The sequence below is a fragment of the Engraulis encrasicolus genome, chromosome 11, assembly GCF_034702125.1.
Source record: "Engraulis encrasicolus isolate BLACKSEA-1 chromosome 11, IST_EnEncr_1.0, whole genome shotgun sequence".
Lineage (NCBI taxonomy): Eukaryota > Metazoa > Chordata > Actinopteri > Clupeiformes > Engraulidae > Engraulis > Engraulis encrasicolus.
This window is the reverse complement of record NC_085867.1, coordinates 21,718,205-21,738,204: the sequence shown is the minus strand read 5'-3', so window position 1 is coordinate 21,738,204 and position 20,000 is coordinate 21,718,205. Positions and strand designations below refer to the sequence as shown.

The window sequence follows — 20,000 nt, the reverse complement described above, 5'->3', positions numbered from 1 at the left end:
CACACACACACACACACACACACACACACGGTCAGAAACGTGTTTGTAAACACAGACATACGCACAAACCGACCCAGTTCTAGAGTGCAGTGGAATAATGTCTGGTCCAGACAGCAGCAGCCCTCCTTAAAGCATCAGGCTCTGTGGGCACACAAGCAGACAAGAACATATACTCTCATGAATCCATACAATACATCATACATGCATAAATATGTAGCTCCATTAAAGGGGTATGCCACTATTTTGGGGCTTAATACAGTTTAAATCGTTGGCCAGGGTTTATATAGGTGGTAAAGTATCTTACTTTTCATGTTAAGCGTTGTCTTGCTTTAAGACAAGTTAAAAGAGGGAATATGTCGCTAAGATAGTGCAAGTCAATGGATCCGTGTAGCATGCTACAATGCTACACGGATCCATTGACTTTCACTAGCTTAGCGACATATTCCTTCTTTTAACTTGTCTTAAATCAAGGCATTTCTTAACATGCAAAATAAGACACTTTACTACCTTTATAAACCCCAGCCAACGATTTTAACTGTAGTAAGCCCCACAATAGTGGCATACCCCTTTAAGTTACACGCCAGGAACCTTCAAACTCTGTAAACTTGTCCTTTAAATAGATGTTAAAATCATCAAAACAAGAAGAGTGTGTTTCCCTTCCTCCTCACCAAGCATTAACTGTTGTAACTTGTGAGTCTCTGTCTGTGAGAGTATGTGTGTTTGCATACTGCAAGAGAGAGAGAGAGAGAGAGAGAGAGAGAGAAGCAAAGGACAGAAAAGAAAAGAGAAAAGAAAAAATGAATCGATAAAGAAAGAAAGAGAATGAAAATTGAGAGCCAAATCCCCTAAAGAGAGCAGGGCATGGAGGCAGGAGTGGTAGGTGGGTGGGTGGATGGATGGCGGTTTGGTGGGGGGGGCAGGCCTGGAAGCGGGAAGTGTTGAGATTTCTTAAACATCCTGGTAAACCCCCGCACCCACCCCACTCCACCCTATCCCCTCAACCCCCCCAGGATGCCCCTTTAACCCCCCAACAAAGTGGCATTTTCATGACAAACCGGTCCGAGTGAGCGTATGCATGAGTGTTAAACCCTCTCAATGGACACCCCAATGAACTGGTAATGTGATTGTATGTAACAGCCGTGGCATTGTGCGCCTTAAGAAGGCCACGCTGGATTGGCGCACAATTTGTCATCAGTATTCATAGATATTTTAGTGGCCACCGCGGACCCCCATCCCACCCTGACCCCCCCGGCCCATTTAAGAGGGAAGGAGAAAAGCTGGTTTAGTGGTGCATACAAAAGATATACACCCCCTCCTCCCTTTCCAGAACCCCCCCCCTCATCTCTTTACCGTCCCCTCCTGCAAAAGACCTGCACTTGGATGTTTTATTTCTTTTTCTTCTTTTTCTTTTCTTTTCCTTTCTTTTCTGTCTTTTCCTTCTTTTTTTCATTCATTCCTGTCGCCTCTTTTTTGCTGTGCCGGGTTTTTCTCAGACCTCTTTCAAAGCCAGGCATAGCTGCAGCTCTTTTAGAGAAGAAGAAAAAAAAGAATTTTAACTATGCAAGTAAAATCTTTTTCCTCTTGTCACCCGGCTCCCATTCTCTCACACTCACGGGGTCTTTCACACAAATTCTCTCACACTTGTTCCGTCTCCCACACACACATACTCTTACACACCTCCCATAACCCCCCCCTATTATCTGTTCCTTCACTGAGAAAAAGGGATGAGGGGGAGTGGAAAAAAAGAGAGCAAAAATGTACTGGAGTAATTTTTCCAACAAGTGTGTCTGCTCCACCATTGTCTGCATTGTCTGCACCGCTGAACTCACATCAGAAACCACAGATCACTCAGGAGAGAGAGAGAGAGAGATGGAGGGAGAGAGAGAGAGAGAGAGAGATGGAGGGAGAGAGAGAGCGTGAGAGAGATTGAGCACTGCTGAACCCACATCAGCAACCAGTGATCACTCTGGAGAGAGAGAGAGAGAGAGAGAGAGAGAGAGAGAGAGAGAGAGAGAGAGAGAGAGAGAGAGAGAGAGAATTTGAGGAGGAGACATGCAGAGATGGAAGAGATGAGAAGTGAGAAAGGTCAAGGGATGGAAAGGTAGAGCCTGAGAGATGAAGAGCTGTTGTCTCTGTCCTAGGCCCATTCCCTCTCCCGTCTGCCCATCACTGTGGAAGTCCAGGCGGGCTCTCAGCCTCCTTAGGCCATTCCTATCCCACGAGGCCATTCCTACCCCATCCGAGACAACTGATAAGAAAGGAGATGGTCAGAAGGAGTTTCTAACTGACTCGATATGACATAAGATTCTAAGCTGCAGGCCCTACCGTGGTACTAACGGTAGGGCACTCGTCTGCTATGCGGCTGACCCGGGTTTGATTCCCGACCCGGGTCCTTTGATGACCCTTACCCGTCTCTCTCCCCATTCGCTTCCTGTCATGTTTTCACTGTCCTGTAACAAAATAAAGGCAAAAATATATTTTTAAAAAAAGATTCTAAGCTGCAGGTCTTTGAGCTGCCCATGTGCCTTTAGGACACTAGCGAGTGTCCAGAATGACAGACCGAAATCGATCCCACTTTCAAGATTCAAGACTGTTCCAATGGAGACGCGCTGAACATTTTGTCTCTGTTACCATATTGAAAATCTTTGTTCCCACCTCACTCCCTAGTCCCACCACCCATCCCCATCCCCATCCCTCCTCCACCCTGTCCAGACATGATGTCAATCTCTCCTCGGCCCGATTCCCACTGCATCTCCCTCATCCTTCCACCCTGCCCCTGAATGGTCTCCTAGACCTATTCCCAGCCCAATCCTCATTCCTCTCCTCCCCACGCCCCCCAAATCTCATTCTTCTGTGGGTCCTTACCCACCTCACCCCTCCTACACTGTCCTGTCCTGGTGTCAGTCTCCCAAGCCCACATCCACACAGACCTACCCCTCCTACACGCTCCCCAGGCGTGGTGTCACTCTCGTGGGCCCATTCCCACTCCACCCCCTCCAACACTCCTCCAGGTTGCTCAGGACTGGTGCCGTCCATCGCCTGGTTCCTTTCCCACCGGGCTACTCCTCCTCTCCTGTGATGGGGTATTGGGCTCCGTGTTGAATACGCTGCCTATTGACACTGATTTATTTATGGGATTTTGCTCAGGGCCTGGGAGGGGAGGGTTGGCGGGAAACGGCGGGTGAGAGAGAGAGTGCGTGTGTGTGTGTGTGTGTGTGTGTTTCTCTGTGTGTGTTTCTGTGTTTGTGTGTGTGTTAAGTGTTTCTGTGTTTTTGTGTGTGTGCGTGTGTGCGTGCGTGTGCGTAAGAGATTGCATATGTGTGTATATACGCACCTAAGTGTATACACGCACCTAAGTGTGTCCATGCATCTGTGTGTGTGTGTGTGCGTGTCTGCGTGCATGTGCGTGTGAGCGCGTGTGCGTGTGTGTGTGTGTGTGTGTGTGTGTGTGTGTGTGTGTGTGTGTGTGTGTGTGTGTGTGTGTGTGTGTGTGTGTGTGTGGAAAGTTGGCTGCAGACACAGGTGTTTCTAAGATTAAGATCGTTCTCTGCCAGTCTTTACTCCTCCAGCATTAGTAATACTTGGACCGGAGATGCTTTGGAATGAATTCAGCATTCAGATTCATTTCTCTTTTTATTTTTTTATTTTTTTAACATAAGAACACACACACACACACACACACACACACACACACACACACACACACACACACACACACACACACACACACACACACACACACTCACACTCACACACACACACACACACTGCCCAGTTTGCCCAGTGCTGCAGTAGCAATAGTGGAGTGTGTAATGGTATTAGTAAGAGGTCCTGCCCATGATTTCACAGCCTTCACACTCAACAGGCCTCTAAGCATCACTGCACTGAGCTGCATTCAGCCATCTCTCTCTCTCTCGCTCTCTCTCTCTCTCTCTCTCTCTCTCTCTCTCTCTCTCTCTCTCTCTCTCTCTCTCTCTCTCTCTCTCTCTCTCTCTCTCCCTCGCAACTCTAAGCTGTGCATTTCTCAGCCCATTCAGTTCTCTCTCTCTCTCTCTCTCTCTCTCTCTCTCTCTCTCTCTCTCTCTCAGAGCTGCTCTCCTCCCAGCCCATTCAGCCATTGTCTGCCTACCCTCTCAGTTCTTCCTCTGTGTCTTTCTCTCTTTCTCTCTCTCTTTCTCTCCTTCTCCCTCTCTCTCTCTCACTTTCTTTTCTCTCTCTCTCTCTCTCTCTCTCTCTCTTTCTTTCTTGCTTTGCTTTCTTCCTTTCTTGCTTTCTTTCTGGTCTCAGTGTTTTCTCTCCGCTCCGTTCCTTCTCTCTCTCTTCAGTCTTTTTCTATTCATGTTCTATGAACTCCAATAGAATGCAGGCGCTGCAGCCTCTGGAAGCGGGATGTTCTATTGGCTGTTGTGTAGTAAGTCTATAGTGCCATTGTACAGCGGAGCCATTCACACACCCACTGGCGGCCTCCACGTTTATGCTCTGCTGGTCCCTATGTAGAGTGTATATAGCTCTATTGAAATGCATCGTAATGTAGGCATCTGGCTTTCTTTAATTGTCCACACAGCAATCTTTTCATAATTACTGTATAATGACAGCAATACATATTTATTGCACAGTGTTTGTATTGCACAGTTCATACTGACATGCAGATTTCATGCACAGTTTTGTTTCTAGTTGTAGTGATAGTCGTGAGTTTTTGGAGTTGATGGCTGCTAGGGCTCTGTATTATAAAAAGACCTCACGATACAATATGTATCCCAATGCAGGGGTCACGACGATACGATACACATCGTGAAACATGTGATGTGCAATACAATATGTTTTGCTTTTTTCTATGCTGGATAGTAATTGAATGCCAGAATGCTGTACAGTTACAATGTAATGCTGCCTTTGGACTCATTAACAGTGTTCATTTACAACCACAAATAGTTTGTCTGCCCTGCTGGTAATATGTTTTCCCTCCTCAATGGGAGTAAATGTGTGGATTTCCTTCTACTGACAAGGCTGGGTAATGGCAAAAAACCTGTACGATATATTGTCATGACAATTTTATTGCACACCTAATGGCTGCGATGTGGATGTGTGTTGTTTGCTCCTGAACGAGTGTAGTGTCTTCATCAAGTTTTCTGTTTGACCAGCGAGAGTTGAGGCATTTAGGGATTTGTGCTGGACAGTTTGGGGTGCCATGAAATGTTCATCTCTACCTGGCAAACATCAGTGGAGAGAGATTTGAAGCCCTAATCTCACACTCTCTAACTCTCTGTCTCTGTCTCTGTCTCTCTCTCTCTCTCTCTCTCTCTCTCTCTCTCTCTCTCTCTCTCTCTCTCTCTCTCTCTCAGGTGTGCCTGTGAAGGTGTCCAATCTGAAAGACGGCAAATCCAAGGACACACCCCTCGAGATCTTCAATTACCTCAATGAGATTGGGTACACATACATATTGGGGATCCATATCATGGTCCAGTGATGATGTTGGATTGTTGTTTGATGTGAAAAAAAGTTGTAGGCAACTGAACTTCTTTTTTGTAGCTTGAATTAGAGCTGCGGAAGTCCGACAGAGAAGCTGAGTAGTCGAAACATTTTCAAGATCTACTGTTGACACTCCATTGTGACAGATGCATTTTAGCCCCCTTAAGGGGATGTTTTTAAAATCAGAGATTTGAAATGCGCATTCTAATACACATTCTAATATGTGTGAACCAGGGGCCAAAACCGTTGCATTTTCAATAATATCTACGTGTTCAATAATATCTACGTGTTAACAGCTTCTAAGTGTGTCCCTCCTTGCTGTTGGTCAGGGGGAAGCACGGTGTGGGCCGCATCGATATTGTGGAGAACCGCTTCATTGGAATGAAGTCAAGAGGTACGTTCAACAACACTGATATGACACTACACACACACACACACACACACACACACACACACACACACACACACACACACACACACACACACACACACACACACACCAAACACACACACACACCACACAAATACAGGCGTGTGCACACACCACACACACACACACACACACCACCACATCACACCACACAAACACAAACACCACACAAACATGTGCACACACACCACAGCCACAGAAATAAGTATGGACATACAAACACAAACGGGTATATACAAGTACACACACACACACACACACACACACACACACACACACACACACACACACACACACACACACACACACACACACACACACACACACACACACACACACAAACATCCCCCGGCCCCCAGTCCCTCCAGAAAGCGATCATGTTAATGTTGAAATGAAAACTCCCTCACACTTGTTAATGCACTGTAGTAACCACAAGCAATTAATGATGCAGCCCTGGAATGCATTTCCTTACAAACATGTCCAATTAATCTGTTTCAGTTTTAACTTCAACATATTTCATTGCATGCATGCTGATTAGCCTGCATTTTGCATTGTGCAAGACAGTGCTATGAACCGTGTGCCATTCATAAATGTCACACACATACACACCACTTATGTGGGCGTACGGTCTAGGGCCTCGCTAAACATTACGCATTCTTCTATTCAAACACCAGTTCATGCAGAAGTGACATGTTTGCAGAATGTAACCGTGTGCTGAGGGAAGAAAAGCAGGAGGAGCAAAAGGTTAAGACACCCCACAAAGCCCACAGTACCACTGGCGCCTTGTGTGAATAGGGGGGGGGGGGAGACAAGGTTTATTTTTGAGGTCCCTATTTCTGAGCTGCAACATGCAGAGCGTATTATCATGTCTGCCCATCTCTTCTTTAGAGAACTTTCCTTTCCAAACACACGAGCATGCCCTCCCTCCACACATTCACCCACCCGCAAATAAACACACAAGCACATTCATTTCCTGGGTCTTGTTGTTGTGTTGACCTGTGTGCGTGCGTGTGTCTGTGTGTGTGTGTGTGTGTGTCTGTGTGTGTGTCTGTGTGTGTGTCTGTGTGTGTGTGTGTGTGTGTGTGTGTGTGTGTGTGTGTGTGTGTGTGTGTGTGTGTGTGTGTGTGTGTGTGTGTGTGTGTGTGTGTTGGGGGGGCTTCAGAGGACCTGTGATGTGTCAGTCTGCCTGTCACTCTCTGCATCACCTGCCTTTGATACGAGCACAATAACAGCGTGGTGTGCGCTGGATGCCCACTTCAGTGAAGCACAAACACCTTTTTTACCCGCAAACTCGACAGCAGAGCACAATGACTTTATTTATGCCACACACACACTGGCTGTCTTCCTTCTCTTTTCTCTTTTTTCTTTCTCTTACTGTGCACTGTGCGTGTGCAAATTGCACACACAGCCACATGCATGCACATACCAACACAAGTGCGCACATACAGTGCAAGCGTACAAGAGTAACTGTTGGTCTCCTGTTGCCTGTGCCCTGACTGTATGACCCCTACAATCACTGTCACCATCACACACTGTCAAACAATAACTCAATAACGCGTGTACGCACGCACGCACACACACACACACACACACACACACACACACACACACACACACACACACACACACACACACTAGGCATGGTACGGTTTGCGTTGCAAACCGAGACCGTACGGTTTGCATGTCACGGAACGGGGTAGTGGGCAACCGCACGGTGCCCACGGTTTCAAAAAAAATAAAAAAAATTGAGTGACCACCGGCGGACGACGCTATTAATAAAATCCTACTACCTTTACAAGCATAAAACACAAAGACTACGTAGGATATTGAGTGTGGAAAGACTGATTTCTATCAGCCAACTGAAATGCATAATGTAACAGCATGCGCCAGCTGACTAGGCTACAGTAGCCTACAAGCAAGTGCAGGTCGGTCAGCAGCGTCACCGTCTCCCCCCTCTCTCTTCACGTTAGCGCAAGTGACTGTTCCCAGCCTTTATGCTGACCATTTTAAATTAAATGAACATGAATTTACAAACAATGACAGATTAGCAGAACAAAGTAGACTATGTTTACGTTACAGTAGCCTAGTGTAGGCTATATCCACGTGGCATTGAATGGGGATTCCGGACGGCAAAATGCGAGATAATTGAACATATCCATCAGATTCACTGCGCTGTCCTTAGGGACTGTTCGTAATTTACCGGGGGGGAGGGCTGGTGTGTAGGGGGGGGAGGGCCATGATGAAAAAAAATGAGGTGGGGGGAGGGCCATGGCAAAAAAAATCGAAGTTAGGGGGAGGGCTATGGGAAAAAAAAACGATTTTTTAAATTATTATTATTATTTTTTAAATAATAATAAAAAATGCAATACTTCTCTGAAACACATCGCTTTGCGAGGTCCCGGGTGCATAGGCCTACTTTAGCACTGACGCGTGTATCTGTAAGCATCCCTCGGCATACCTAGGGATGCGTGTAGTAGGCATACCGAGTATGCGTTAGCCTAGGCTAAATATTATTTTTGGTGCTTTTGTGTGGAAAAGACCTTGTGCCATAACGGTGACCGCGATTTCCTCGGGTTAGGCTACTGCTGGAACGACATCGCAAAGGTCCTGGATCAACATCTGGTTTGAGTGGTTTATGTCAGATTTCGCGCCAGTAACGTCTTCTGTAGCCTATGGATTAAGATCAGTTATGCAGAAGTGCCATGCTGTTACAAAATACAATTATTCACTGACAGGTTAAGTTTAGAAATATGTTGGTAAAGGCATAATTTGGCATGTTGTTAGGTTGGTGCACACATTTTCACTGACAGGTTGTTTAGGAATTAGTTTTAGTTTAGGCACAGTTCCACATAGCCACCACCATATCTGCGACTGAACATTCCACCTGCACTACTATACTTGTGACTGAACTTTCAACCTGCACTAACTCAAAACATGCACACACACACACACACACACACACACACACACACACACACACACACACACACACACACACACACACACACACACACAAGCACACTGCACTTTCTGCACTAAACTCAAACATACACACACACACACACACACACACACACACACACACACACACACACACACACACACACACACACGAACACACACACAGACGCACACCGCACCTTCTACCTGCACTAAACACATACACACACATACACACACACACACACACACACACACACACACACACACACACACACACACACACACACACACACACACACACACACACTGCTGCTGGTGTACTTGACAGACCTTTTTAATATTTATTTTTCTTCAAATGCTACTATTACCATGTCAGAACGCTATAAAGGACTTTTTTAGGAAAAGCACAAAAGCACAACAATACCTCTTTAATGTATGTCCTCTACAAGTCTTCTGTTGTCCAGTCTTGCACTTTAAATGTCTGTATGAGCACTGTCTATGTCCATACTGTCTTAAGTCCATGTATAAGTACTGTCTATGTCTATACTGTCTATGTCCTTACCTAGATACTGTATGTCTGTATGGGAAAGCAAGAAATGTAATTTCAAACTCTTTGTATGACCAGTGCATGTAAAGAAATTGACAATAAAACCTACTTGACTAATAGCCTACCTAACCAGAGCCTAATACCACCGTGACGGCACTTGGCATGTCCGTTGAACATTTGGTGATGTGTCAGTGCATCGCAAGGCACAGAGAGATGTGCACGAACAAGCCTACTAACTTTGGACAGAGCTTCGAGGCGGCTGCTCAACTTCGGAATCTCGAAGTGAAATGTAGTCTATTTTCTTCGAACCGGCATTATCAGCTGTCAAAGTGGAGCGCGCCACCCTAAAAATGCAGCGGTTTGTTTAATTGTTCATCGGTGTCCACAAGAATGTTTACTTTTGGGAAAATAAAAACACGTTTTGAAATAGTCTAGGCTAGAGCTAGGCTACTGTAATCCCACCAACTCGAGTCATCCTGCAGGTGAGACCGCTCACGCAGCTTGGTCAACCTAGAGTAGGCTATAGGTTGTCAATCATGCGGGCAGAGCGAGAGAGAAGAGAGGGTGGGGGGTTCACTTCGAGATTCCGCAGTTGAGCAGCCGCCTCGAATCTCTCGGTCCAAAGTTGAACAGAACAGTTAATAGGCTACACTGTTCGTGCACATCTCTCTGTGACAATTGCCATGCACTGACATGACCAAATGTTTAAGTCGACAAGGATAGCGAAACAGAGCTGGAGGGCGCCCTGCGTCGGGGTTAAATGGCGCAAGGTCTTCTCACACAAGAGCACCAAAAATGATATTTAGCATTTACATTTTTGTACCTGTAGGGGGAGGGCCATGGGAAAACAAAATTGAAGTGGGGGGAGGGCCATGGGGAAAAATTTGAGGTGGTGGGGGAGGGCCATGATTTTTTTTTTGGACCGGACTTCCAGCGCGCCAGCCCTCCCCCCCCGGTAAATAACGTACAGTCCCTTAACTGCAATCAACTGTAGGCCTAATTATATGTAGCCAGTTAGACTCTGATGGACGGAAGGGGACTTTGTGCTGTTGCCTAGTTAACATTGATGTTTAACACTATAACAAAAATAAAATTTGACTGTTTTAAAAGGCTCAGCTTCACAGGAGTTTTGTGAAACATTCTTGTGCATACACTTCTAAAAAAAACGATCTTTTAAAATTATTTGTTACCTTAACTTTCACATTTTAACATAACATAACCCTATCAGTTGTTCACTTAAAATTGAATTTGACTTCTGATTTTACTTCTATGCTTCTCAAGGCCGGCAGTTTCATTATAGGAAGCAACTGATTCATAAGCGCAAAAACTCGCAGGAAGCGGTATCAAAATAAAAGTCCAATTCTTTCTCAGTGTGTCATTAACCAAAATAGTCATACTGCACTGACCTAATGGTCCCATTGCCTACAGGAGTGTAGCTGTTTTATTTTTACACGTCAAATGTGTTATAGCATGTAATATTTGAATATTTGTCAACTTAAAAGTTAGGACTTAGTTCTCCCTTTTTGTGAAATAAATGGAAGCATGTTAAAATCATTGATATCTTTCCTCTTTCAGTTGGGTTAAATTAAGTCAAATTCAACATACCCATGATAAGCTTACATTTTCATTCTAATTTTTATATAATACATTTTATTTAAAAAAAAAAAAAAAAAAACAGAACCGTACAAAACCGAAAACCGTGACCTTGAAACCGTGATATGGACCGAACCGTGACATTTGTGAACCGTACCACCCCTAACACACACACACACACCTATAACGCCCCCCTGATTGACAAATTGACTTGGCCGAAGGGCAGCTCTGTCAACGTGCCTGACTGGCAGCAACAAATTGAAAAAAAAAATTTGGTGCGTGGATGTGTTCCTTTTTCCGCTTTCTTCTGTCACTTGTTTTGATCTTCCTCTTGCCGCTTAGAATACAGAGCCTCCCTCCCTCCAGTCTTTCTTTTTTCATTCTCATTCTTCCATGCTGTCTCCCCCCCCCCCTCCTCTCCTCTCCTCTTCTCTCCTTTCCTCTCCTCTGCTCCACTCTCCTCCCCTCTCCTCTCCTCTGCTCTCCTGTCTTGTCTTGTCCCTCTGAATGTGACAGCAGTGTGACCTGGTGTGTCAGAGCTGCGGACGGCTTCACAAGAACGAAAAGAAAGAAACGGGGGGAGAGGGGCAGAAAGGAAGAAGAGAGAGCGAGGAGAGCAACACAGAACCACAACAGAGAAAGAACGGAGGGCGTGGATTGGGGTAGCGAAGTGGGGGGGTCAACGGCGGGAAAATCGTGTTTTTTGGGCGCGGCAATCGTGACGATTTAATCATGATCGCACAAGGGGCAATATATTGACCTGTCTTCGGGCATTCTTGTAGCCAGAATATGTTGACAGGCTGGTATTCGGGCCCCTAAGCTTCATGCTATTGCCTTTTACATAATTAATACATTGGCATACTCCTGGCAGAGAGGGAAAGACAGAGCAAGAAAGAGTTGTAGAGAGGGTCCTAGGGAAGATGAAGAATGATGGTGGAAGGAAAACATGGAAAAGGGAAAAAATAAGGGAACTGACAGAGAGAGAAAGAGAGAGAGAGAGATGTGATTGATTTCACTATATTATTGTTGACGTAACATTGTCGACTCGATTTTGGCAAAGCCATTCATTTGATAATCTTAATTATAAGGATAAGCTTCGAATTAAAATCCAGGGCAGACCTTGCCTGGTTACGTCCAGACCGAATCAAAAGTGTGATCTGTCTGTCAGATCGAAACGATTGTGTAGAACTAAAGGCAGTATGGGAGTTCCCAGGTTAGGGCAGACCAACATCCCAGATCGATTTAGTGCAAACAGTTGGGAAAAGTAACAGGTATAGTAAAGTTAACTGGCTAATTGGGAGTGCTGTGTGTACTGTTGGCCAGTATGATATTTTGCGATATGTTGTCGGTATCAGTAAAATACAGGAGCGCTTCATTGGCTTCTTTGATGTTTCTGAGGAGCGTGACACAGATTTAGCTTTTGATGTTCTCGTCCAAAATATGCAGGGGTACAATTTCAAGGAGAATCTTGTGGCACAGACTTATGATGGGGCTGCTGTAATGGCCTCAGTTCTCAATGGCTTGAAGGCCAAAGTGAAGGCAATTGCCCCCAGTGCAAAGTTTGTGCAATGCTATGCACACCAACTTAATTGGGGCCAATACAATGCCTTTCTGAGTGCAGAGTGCAGACTATTTTTTGCATCACTTTCTCGCTTCGCTACATTTTTCTCGAAGTCCACAAAGATAACATTGTTTCTTGAGTCTGCAGGTTGTTCTAGGTTGCCCAGAAATGCTCCTAACTGATGAAATTTCACATCGAGGATAGTGAACACTGAGTCTGTAACTGAGCTGGCTCCTCTGGTTGGCAAAAACCAAGTGCAGGGGGTGACTGTCATTGTCAAGTATGGAGTCCAGTCTGGTAAGGGTCCTCTTCTCAGCTGTCTCTGCTTTCCTCACTTGCCTGTCTAGGCATCCAGCATCCCTCTTTCTAATGCTACCACCCCAACAGAACACAGGATCTCAGGATCTCAGCTTCCTGGGGAAGGATCTCTGCTACCTGAGGAAGTAGAGTCTGCTCTGGGCTTTCTTTCTGAATTAGCAGCAGTTTATTGTCCTCATGTACCCCAAGGTACTTGTAGGTGCAGTCTCCAGTGTCGCTGCCTCGATAGAGACCGGCACCAGTGGGAGGGTGGTCCTTCTGAAGTCAACCACCATCTTCTTGGTTTTAGTGGCGTTCAGGTGCAGCTGGTTGTTCCGGCACCATCTGACTAAGTTCACCAGACCAGTCCCGTGTACTGACCTGACTTGACTTAATGTACTTTGGCGCTGTGTCTCTGGCTCTGCTGTACTAACACTGGCCTGTAGGGGGCTCCTGTCCTCTACTTTACACGCCACTTAGCTGTCTCTCTTCACTGTATTGCAGGGTGGTGGTATGGCAGGAACGAGACAAGGGCTGCTCGATTATAGGAAAAATCAATAATCACGATTATATCAGTCAATATTGATATCAAATTTTTTTTAAAGAAAAACAATTGTGCCAAACAATTTACAATCTTCCCTTCCTTCAGCAGCGTGAGTGCAGAGCCATATACACAGTGGTGTTCATGGGTGTACCCATGAGTGTTAGGTAGCAAGTCTGCTCTGTGCTCGTAGTGGCTCAAGTGGAGAGGAATGTATTGCGCATAGCATAACCTTCCTTTTGGCAGTATAGACAAATGACAAAAAAAATCAACTCGATATTATGAAATTTGATAGTTTTACAGCAATATTGATATCGTGATATAAATTTGATATATTGCACAGCCCTGCATGCACATACACACAAATATTTTCCACTGCTATGGATACAAATAAATTCAAACATCAACACACATAAATATCACAGCCATTGACTGTACTTACATAGTACATACAATAAATACAAACATCACACAAACACACTACAGTCATGGACTTCTACACCGCAGCAGGAAAATAATAATTGGATTGGTATATTAGTTCCTGTTGAGATAACTGTCACCATTATTCAGTGTTAGGAGTCGGACTGACTGTCTGATTGACTGACTGACTGAATGAAGTGTTTTGACAGGCAAAAGGAAAACAGATTGACTAATACATCTCTCTTTCTCTCTCTCTCCACCCCCTTGGTGAAGTGTTTTTGTTATCTTCAAACAATATCCTTTTGACACGTTTTTGTTCGTTTGCCGCGCCGACTCAACTTCTGAGAGGTGTGTGTGTGTGTCTGTGTCTGTGTCTGTGTCTGTGTCTGTGTCTGTGTGTCTATGTGTGTGTAAGCCCAGGCACATGAAAGTGTGTCGAAATGCTTTGAGGTGTTAAGACATTTCAGAGCTTGTGGTTAATTCCTCACTTCTTCAGTGGGTGATTTCCGCTGCGGCAGCATTAAGGAATGCCAAGCAGGCTTAGCCAGAGCCCTGTAAAGCCATCCACCTTTTACCTGTCTTGTTTACCTGTACGTCAGAGCTCCTCCACACGCCCACAGGGGACCCTCCGCACTCGCTCTCCCCGCTGCAACAGTGCTTAAACCTGGGCCTGAAGACCTTCAACCTCCCCCACGACCACCCCCACCACCACCATTATGGCTAGCCTCTGGACACAGGGCCTTAGCCTTTCAACCACTCAATGCTGACACATCAGCATAACTTGCTTCTGGACACTGGACCCTTTGACCCACCCCCTCAACCCCACAACAGCAGAGGTGTATAAAGTAGTAGTGGTCGTAAATTCATGATGTTAGTACAATACTAGTCAAATAATATTTTACACTGGTTGTTACCCCGGCTGTACCTAATGAGTGAGACTTACATTTCTTTTACTTCTACTTTGTACACCTCTGCACAACAGTCCACAGCAGAACCAGTTCTAGCCCCTGGACACTGGGCACTGTTTAAAAGATTAAGCCTTGTGCCTTTAATCCAAGCTCAGCTCTTTACTTCAGCAGAAAGAGTTTGAGGGCAGGCTTGGCTCAGCCCGGCTTGAATTGACGCTTTATCAGATCTTCATAACGGAACTGGAACTGGCCCAATCTGTCTCTTTAACCCCTATCTTAAGACCCATTAACACCCCCCACCAGCCAATCATCACCTCCACCAATCACCTACTCATTCCCTAAAGCCACCTGAAGTTAAGTCGGGCTTAAGCGTGTCAAATTGCATCCTTTCAGGAATTGAACCATCGGTTCTGTGGGTTGCCTGGTTGTGCGTATGGCCAGTTGTGCGTGTGTTTGTATGTGTGTGTGTGTGTGCGTCTGTGCATGCAAAGTGTTGAGGCAACGGAAGCAGCCTTTATAGTACTGCCACTCTGTCTGTGTCTGACGCTCTCTGCCCCTGTCTTTCTTTCTCTTTCTTTCTCTCCTGTCTTTCTTTGCCTTCCTCCTCTGTCTTATTGATCTCTTCTTTCTTTCTCTCTCTCTCTCTCTCTCTCTCTCTCTCTCTCTCTCTCTCTCTCTCTCTCTCTCTCTCTCTCTCTCGCCCTCTGTCCCCTGTCCCCACCTCTTCTCTCTTCTGTCTCGCTCATCTGCTGAGTGACAGCTCCATTTGCTGGTGTCTGCACTGGGTGGCGTGCGGGGGGTAAATTGTGGGGTACGGCGCCCCGGCCTCGCTCATGGCCCGCTGACGGACGCTACCCTGTTATTTAGCCAGCGATGGCACAGACAGAGCAGAGCGGAGCGGAGCGGAGACGAGAGAACACTGAACACCGCAAGGAGCACACTAACGCGACTGTCAGGTCCAACACAGAAGGAAGAGGAGGAGGATGGGAGGATGAAGATTATAAAAAAGATGGTGGGGGAGGGGGAGTCAATGGCAGAGGGAGAGGAGAGGAGAGGAGAGGAGAGGAGAGGAGAGGAGAGGAGAGGAGAGGAGAGGAGAGGAGAGGAGAAAGGACTGGGAACCAAAGACAGCCTCTGCCGCGCGGCACACACTTAAAGCGATGCCGTACTATTTCTGGAAGTAAACTCATTTTACACCTCCCCTTGGGTAAAATATTTGAAATTTCTCTTTCTTTGTGAGTCTGGCAATGCAAATTCTACCTCCAAGCTAGCATATCTCATTAAATCCTATGGGTCCAGCTTGCAGTATCATCACCGGAGAAAGTAACATCACTGGAGAAAGACAACGTCTGGAAAGTGTAAAATTAGCTTGTTTACAAAAATAGCACGGTATCCCTTTAATGTTTCTGTCAGCTTCAAGACAGGAAGAAAGAGGTGAAGAAAGCAAGAGATTAGAATGGAGACGAGAATGTAAGCAAGGAGGGGAAGGAGGAAGTGGATGATGAAGTTAGGTTAGGAAGGGAAGAGGAGGAACAGGAGAAGACAGGAAGTTACACGAAAGGAAAGCTGGAGTCTTGGGATGTACACAAGACCAGTGTAGATTGGAATTTAAGCTGATGCATGTTAGGAAATAGAAGGTGCATGCTTACAATATCACACTTTTTATTTCTACCCCACATGTGCTTTAGATTGAACCCCTAAACACCCATTGTAAGGAATGTTGTTGTATATTGTATCACAGTACTGTATATATATATGCATGTTCATCAACCTGCGTATGTGTGTATGTGTGTGCTCGTGTGGCAGGTATTTACGAGACTCCAGGAGGCACCATCCTGTACCATGCCCACCTGGACATCGAGACCTTCACCATGGACAGGGAGGTGCGCCGCATCAAGCAGGGCCTGGGCATCCGCTTCTCCGAGCTCCTCTACAACGGTACGCTACATAACACTGCGTAACAGTACATCAAGGCTACACTACTCTATACACACTAGACTACATACAGACTACACTACATACAGACCAGGCTTGTACGAAATTCCGAATGGAAAGAATTTCAATTCAAAGTAATGCCATAATACGAACACTAGGTGGTGGTGTTCTATGTACTTTCAATGGGTGGTTTAGATTAAATTCAAAGAAATTCAAGGTAATGGCACCACCTAGTGTTCGTATTATGGCATTATTTTGAATTGAAATTCTCTCCATTCGGAATTTCGTACAAGCCTGATACAGACTATACGCAATATCTGCAACAAGCAGGGTCTTGGCATTTGGTTCTCCGAGCTCTTCTACAACAGTATGCTACATCAGTGGTTCTCAATCTTTTTTTTAGGCGTGGCACCCTTTCAATTCATGAAAACTTTCAAGGCACCCCAAACCAACAAGCCGTAACATGGCATCGCATCCGATACCACACAAGCTTAGAAAAGTAACACATTTGGAGACGTCACACAACCTACGTTCGAAGTTACAGCTGACTGGGGCAACCTATATTTACTTTATTGTGCGTAAATGGCAGATGAAAGATTCCACTGACTAGCATTAACTTATCAATTTAGACAAATATAATATGTATTATATTACATAATTTATTTATCAGCCACGTTTCCGCGGCACCCCTGAGGGGGGCCCGCAGCACCCCAGGGTGCCCCGGCACCCCTGTTGAGAAACACTGCGCTACATAACATTACAACTTGGTACATACAGAAAGAGGTGTGTAGGTACGTCTGTATCTGTGTCTGTGTTGGTGTCTGTGTCTGTGTGTGTGTGTGTTAATACTTGCCTTCCCTTGTGGCTGAGCAGGCTTCTGGTACAGTCCGGAGTGTGAGTTTGTGCGGCACTGCATCGCCAAGTCCCAGGAGAGTGTGGAGGGCAAGGTGCAGCTGTCTGTGCTCAAGGGCCAGGTCTACATCCTGGGACGAGAGTCTCCCAAGTCCCTCTACAACGAAGAGCTCGTCAGGTGAGCATAGTGAGGAAAAGTAATGAATGTGCTTGTGTGTGTGGGATTGATGTGAATGCCTTCACAACGAAGAGCTCGTCAGGTGAACAGAGAGTGAGTGTGTGGTAAATATTGGGCTTGTGTGCGGAGACGTCTGTGACTGCCTGTGTGTGTGTGCGGGGTAAGGCTGGAGATATGCTTGCTGTGTGCCTTAAATTTCGCATGCAGCCGTGATGACTGGAGCACGTAGCCTCTTACTGCAGCAGGGGTCGCCGGCGACCCTATTCACTTGCTGAAAATGCTTAACTACATCATAACATTGCCATGACATAACAGGGATTAAAGTTCTCCGGCATATACCGGATTTCCGGCTTTTTGCGATTGCTCGTGGGTTAATTTGTTTTTTAAATACTCGGAAATAAATTGACGGTAAATAAATAAATAAAAAGACAACCGTAATCCCTCCTGCGTTTGTCAGCCAATGGTAGCAAAGGAGCTCACTAAAACTAACATTGTTAACCAATCAGAAGAAGAAGGGGGCAGGTCTTAGGAAAGCGTGCTACTTCAGTATCTCGCTCGAGTCGGATCACCACAGAGCCGGCGGTCTACGAGCAGTCGCCGACTCGCCGTTCTCATGCCGCGGTCACAGAGCAGTGTCAACAACTCGCTCTACATGGCAAGGCACCTTGCACCGTTTATTGCTCTATGAGCAGAAATATGTGTTAAGATTACTAAACTGCATGCTATGGATTGGTGATGCCGTTGTCGTCAAAAACATAAATGGAACTGGACATTGTGTGTTTGGACATAGCCTACAGAATGTCGATAAGCATAGTGTTGATAGAGCTTCTCTGCTCAGTGCTAATAATTAGCTCTCCACAACACACAAGGTTCTGTTTTTTCCACAGACGTTCGATACCTCTGTGTCTTTTCATAATTTCTGAACCCAACTTAGAACTTAACACAGAGCTGTCACAGCATCTCCCGGAGTGTGGAGCGGTCGAGCGGACCGTTTATCTGTGTCTCATCTCCTAATGTCAACCACTGCCTGTGCATTATGCTACGGTAGTAGTTCCATTCAAAATAATGGCTGGATAGCGTGATTCATGAATCAATCACCAGATTACTTTCTGGGGTTGTTGGAAGAGGTTGTAGGAAGATGTGCTTCAGTCTACAACTACTTGTGAGAACACCAACAGTAAGAGAATAATTGTTATTAGTTAGAATTTAACAAAAAAAGCTTTAGTTTCAACTTCAGCATGTTGCAGATGCCACACTCATGCTGAGTTTTGTTAGCGCGGTAACTACCCAACTTTTATGCTAATGTTTAGCTAAGAGGAGTCGGGTTACTTATAATAAACACCACCTGCATATTAACTGATATTATCTCCGATGGAAAAATCAATGCAAAAGTATTGACATTGGCGCTGTGTTCAACTTAAAAGTGACTCAAATAGCGCCTAGCAAGATGGCAGTCTGCATGCAGACAGCAGCAAGTTTCATCCCACTAGCTGTAGTATAATACAGGTTTGGTTGTTGGGTGTATAATTCCTGTCATTGGCACGTTTTTAGTCTACATCTCAAGTTGCCGTTTTCATGATGATTGTGAGATCGTTAAATAATATGTCACATAGGCCTAATGGCTTGTTGATGGCTTTTAACAATCTGTTAAAGGGCTTTAGTTTTCAGTGGAATTCTAGTCATTGATTGGAGGCTAAAAATAATACTCCCAGGTGATGGACAGAACAACTTGAGCTTGATGATGAAGCAAGGCAGTCTTTTTTCTGAGAATAGCCCAATAGGAGAGTAGCCAAAATATTTACAGGGCAGGCACTACAAATTCTGACCTAGAGCTAGATCTATCCAAGGCTCTATTCAGACTGACTGTACAGCTGAGAAACCTAGAACCCATCTATCTACAGACACAGACAACATCTAGTCCATAGTAGCCACCAAAATGACATTAATGAATTAAGTTTATTTGCATTTGTAATTCGTTAAAACTAAAGGTATTTTGCATTATAATTCAGCCATGTCCAGGCATTTGCATTTTCTTTTTTTTAAAGGCAGGATTAAACACTTAGGCCTAAGTAACCAAAGATTATGCTATTACCTCTGTTATGTATCTAACATGTCATGGTATTTCAATCTTTGTTGGTCATATTCTGCTACACATACTTTTCTCATGCTTTTGTGATGAAATGGCCTATGTAACTACAATATTATGCATAATAAGTATGTAATTATGTAATAATTATTATCGCTACACCCTTTTGGTCTCCTTGGTAGGCCCTATTCGAGTTGCAAAAGTCATTTTGACCCTGACATGGCACCCACATCAGAATAAGAT

General features: G+C 45.2%; 1 protein-coding gene across 3 annotated transcripts in view; it reads left to right on the top strand.

Annotated features, from left to right (window-relative positions):
• ass1 (argininosuccinate synthase 1) overlaps window positions 1-20,000 on the top strand; it is a 51,913-nt gene that overhangs the window by 25,059 nt on the left and 6,854 nt on the right. For all 3 annotated transcript variants that reach the window (XM_063210211.1, XM_063210212.1, XM_063210213.1), the window contains exons 10-13: window positions 5,340-5,424; window positions 5,796-5,860; window positions 16,513-16,644; window positions 17,515-17,671. In XM_063210211.1, the coding sequence (XP_063066281.1) occupies window positions 5,340-5,424; window positions 5,796-5,860; window positions 16,513-16,644; window positions 17,515-17,671 (439 nt within the window). The remainder of the gene's footprint in view (window positions 1-5,339; window positions 5,425-5,795; window positions 5,861-16,512; window positions 16,645-17,514; window positions 17,672-20,000) is intronic.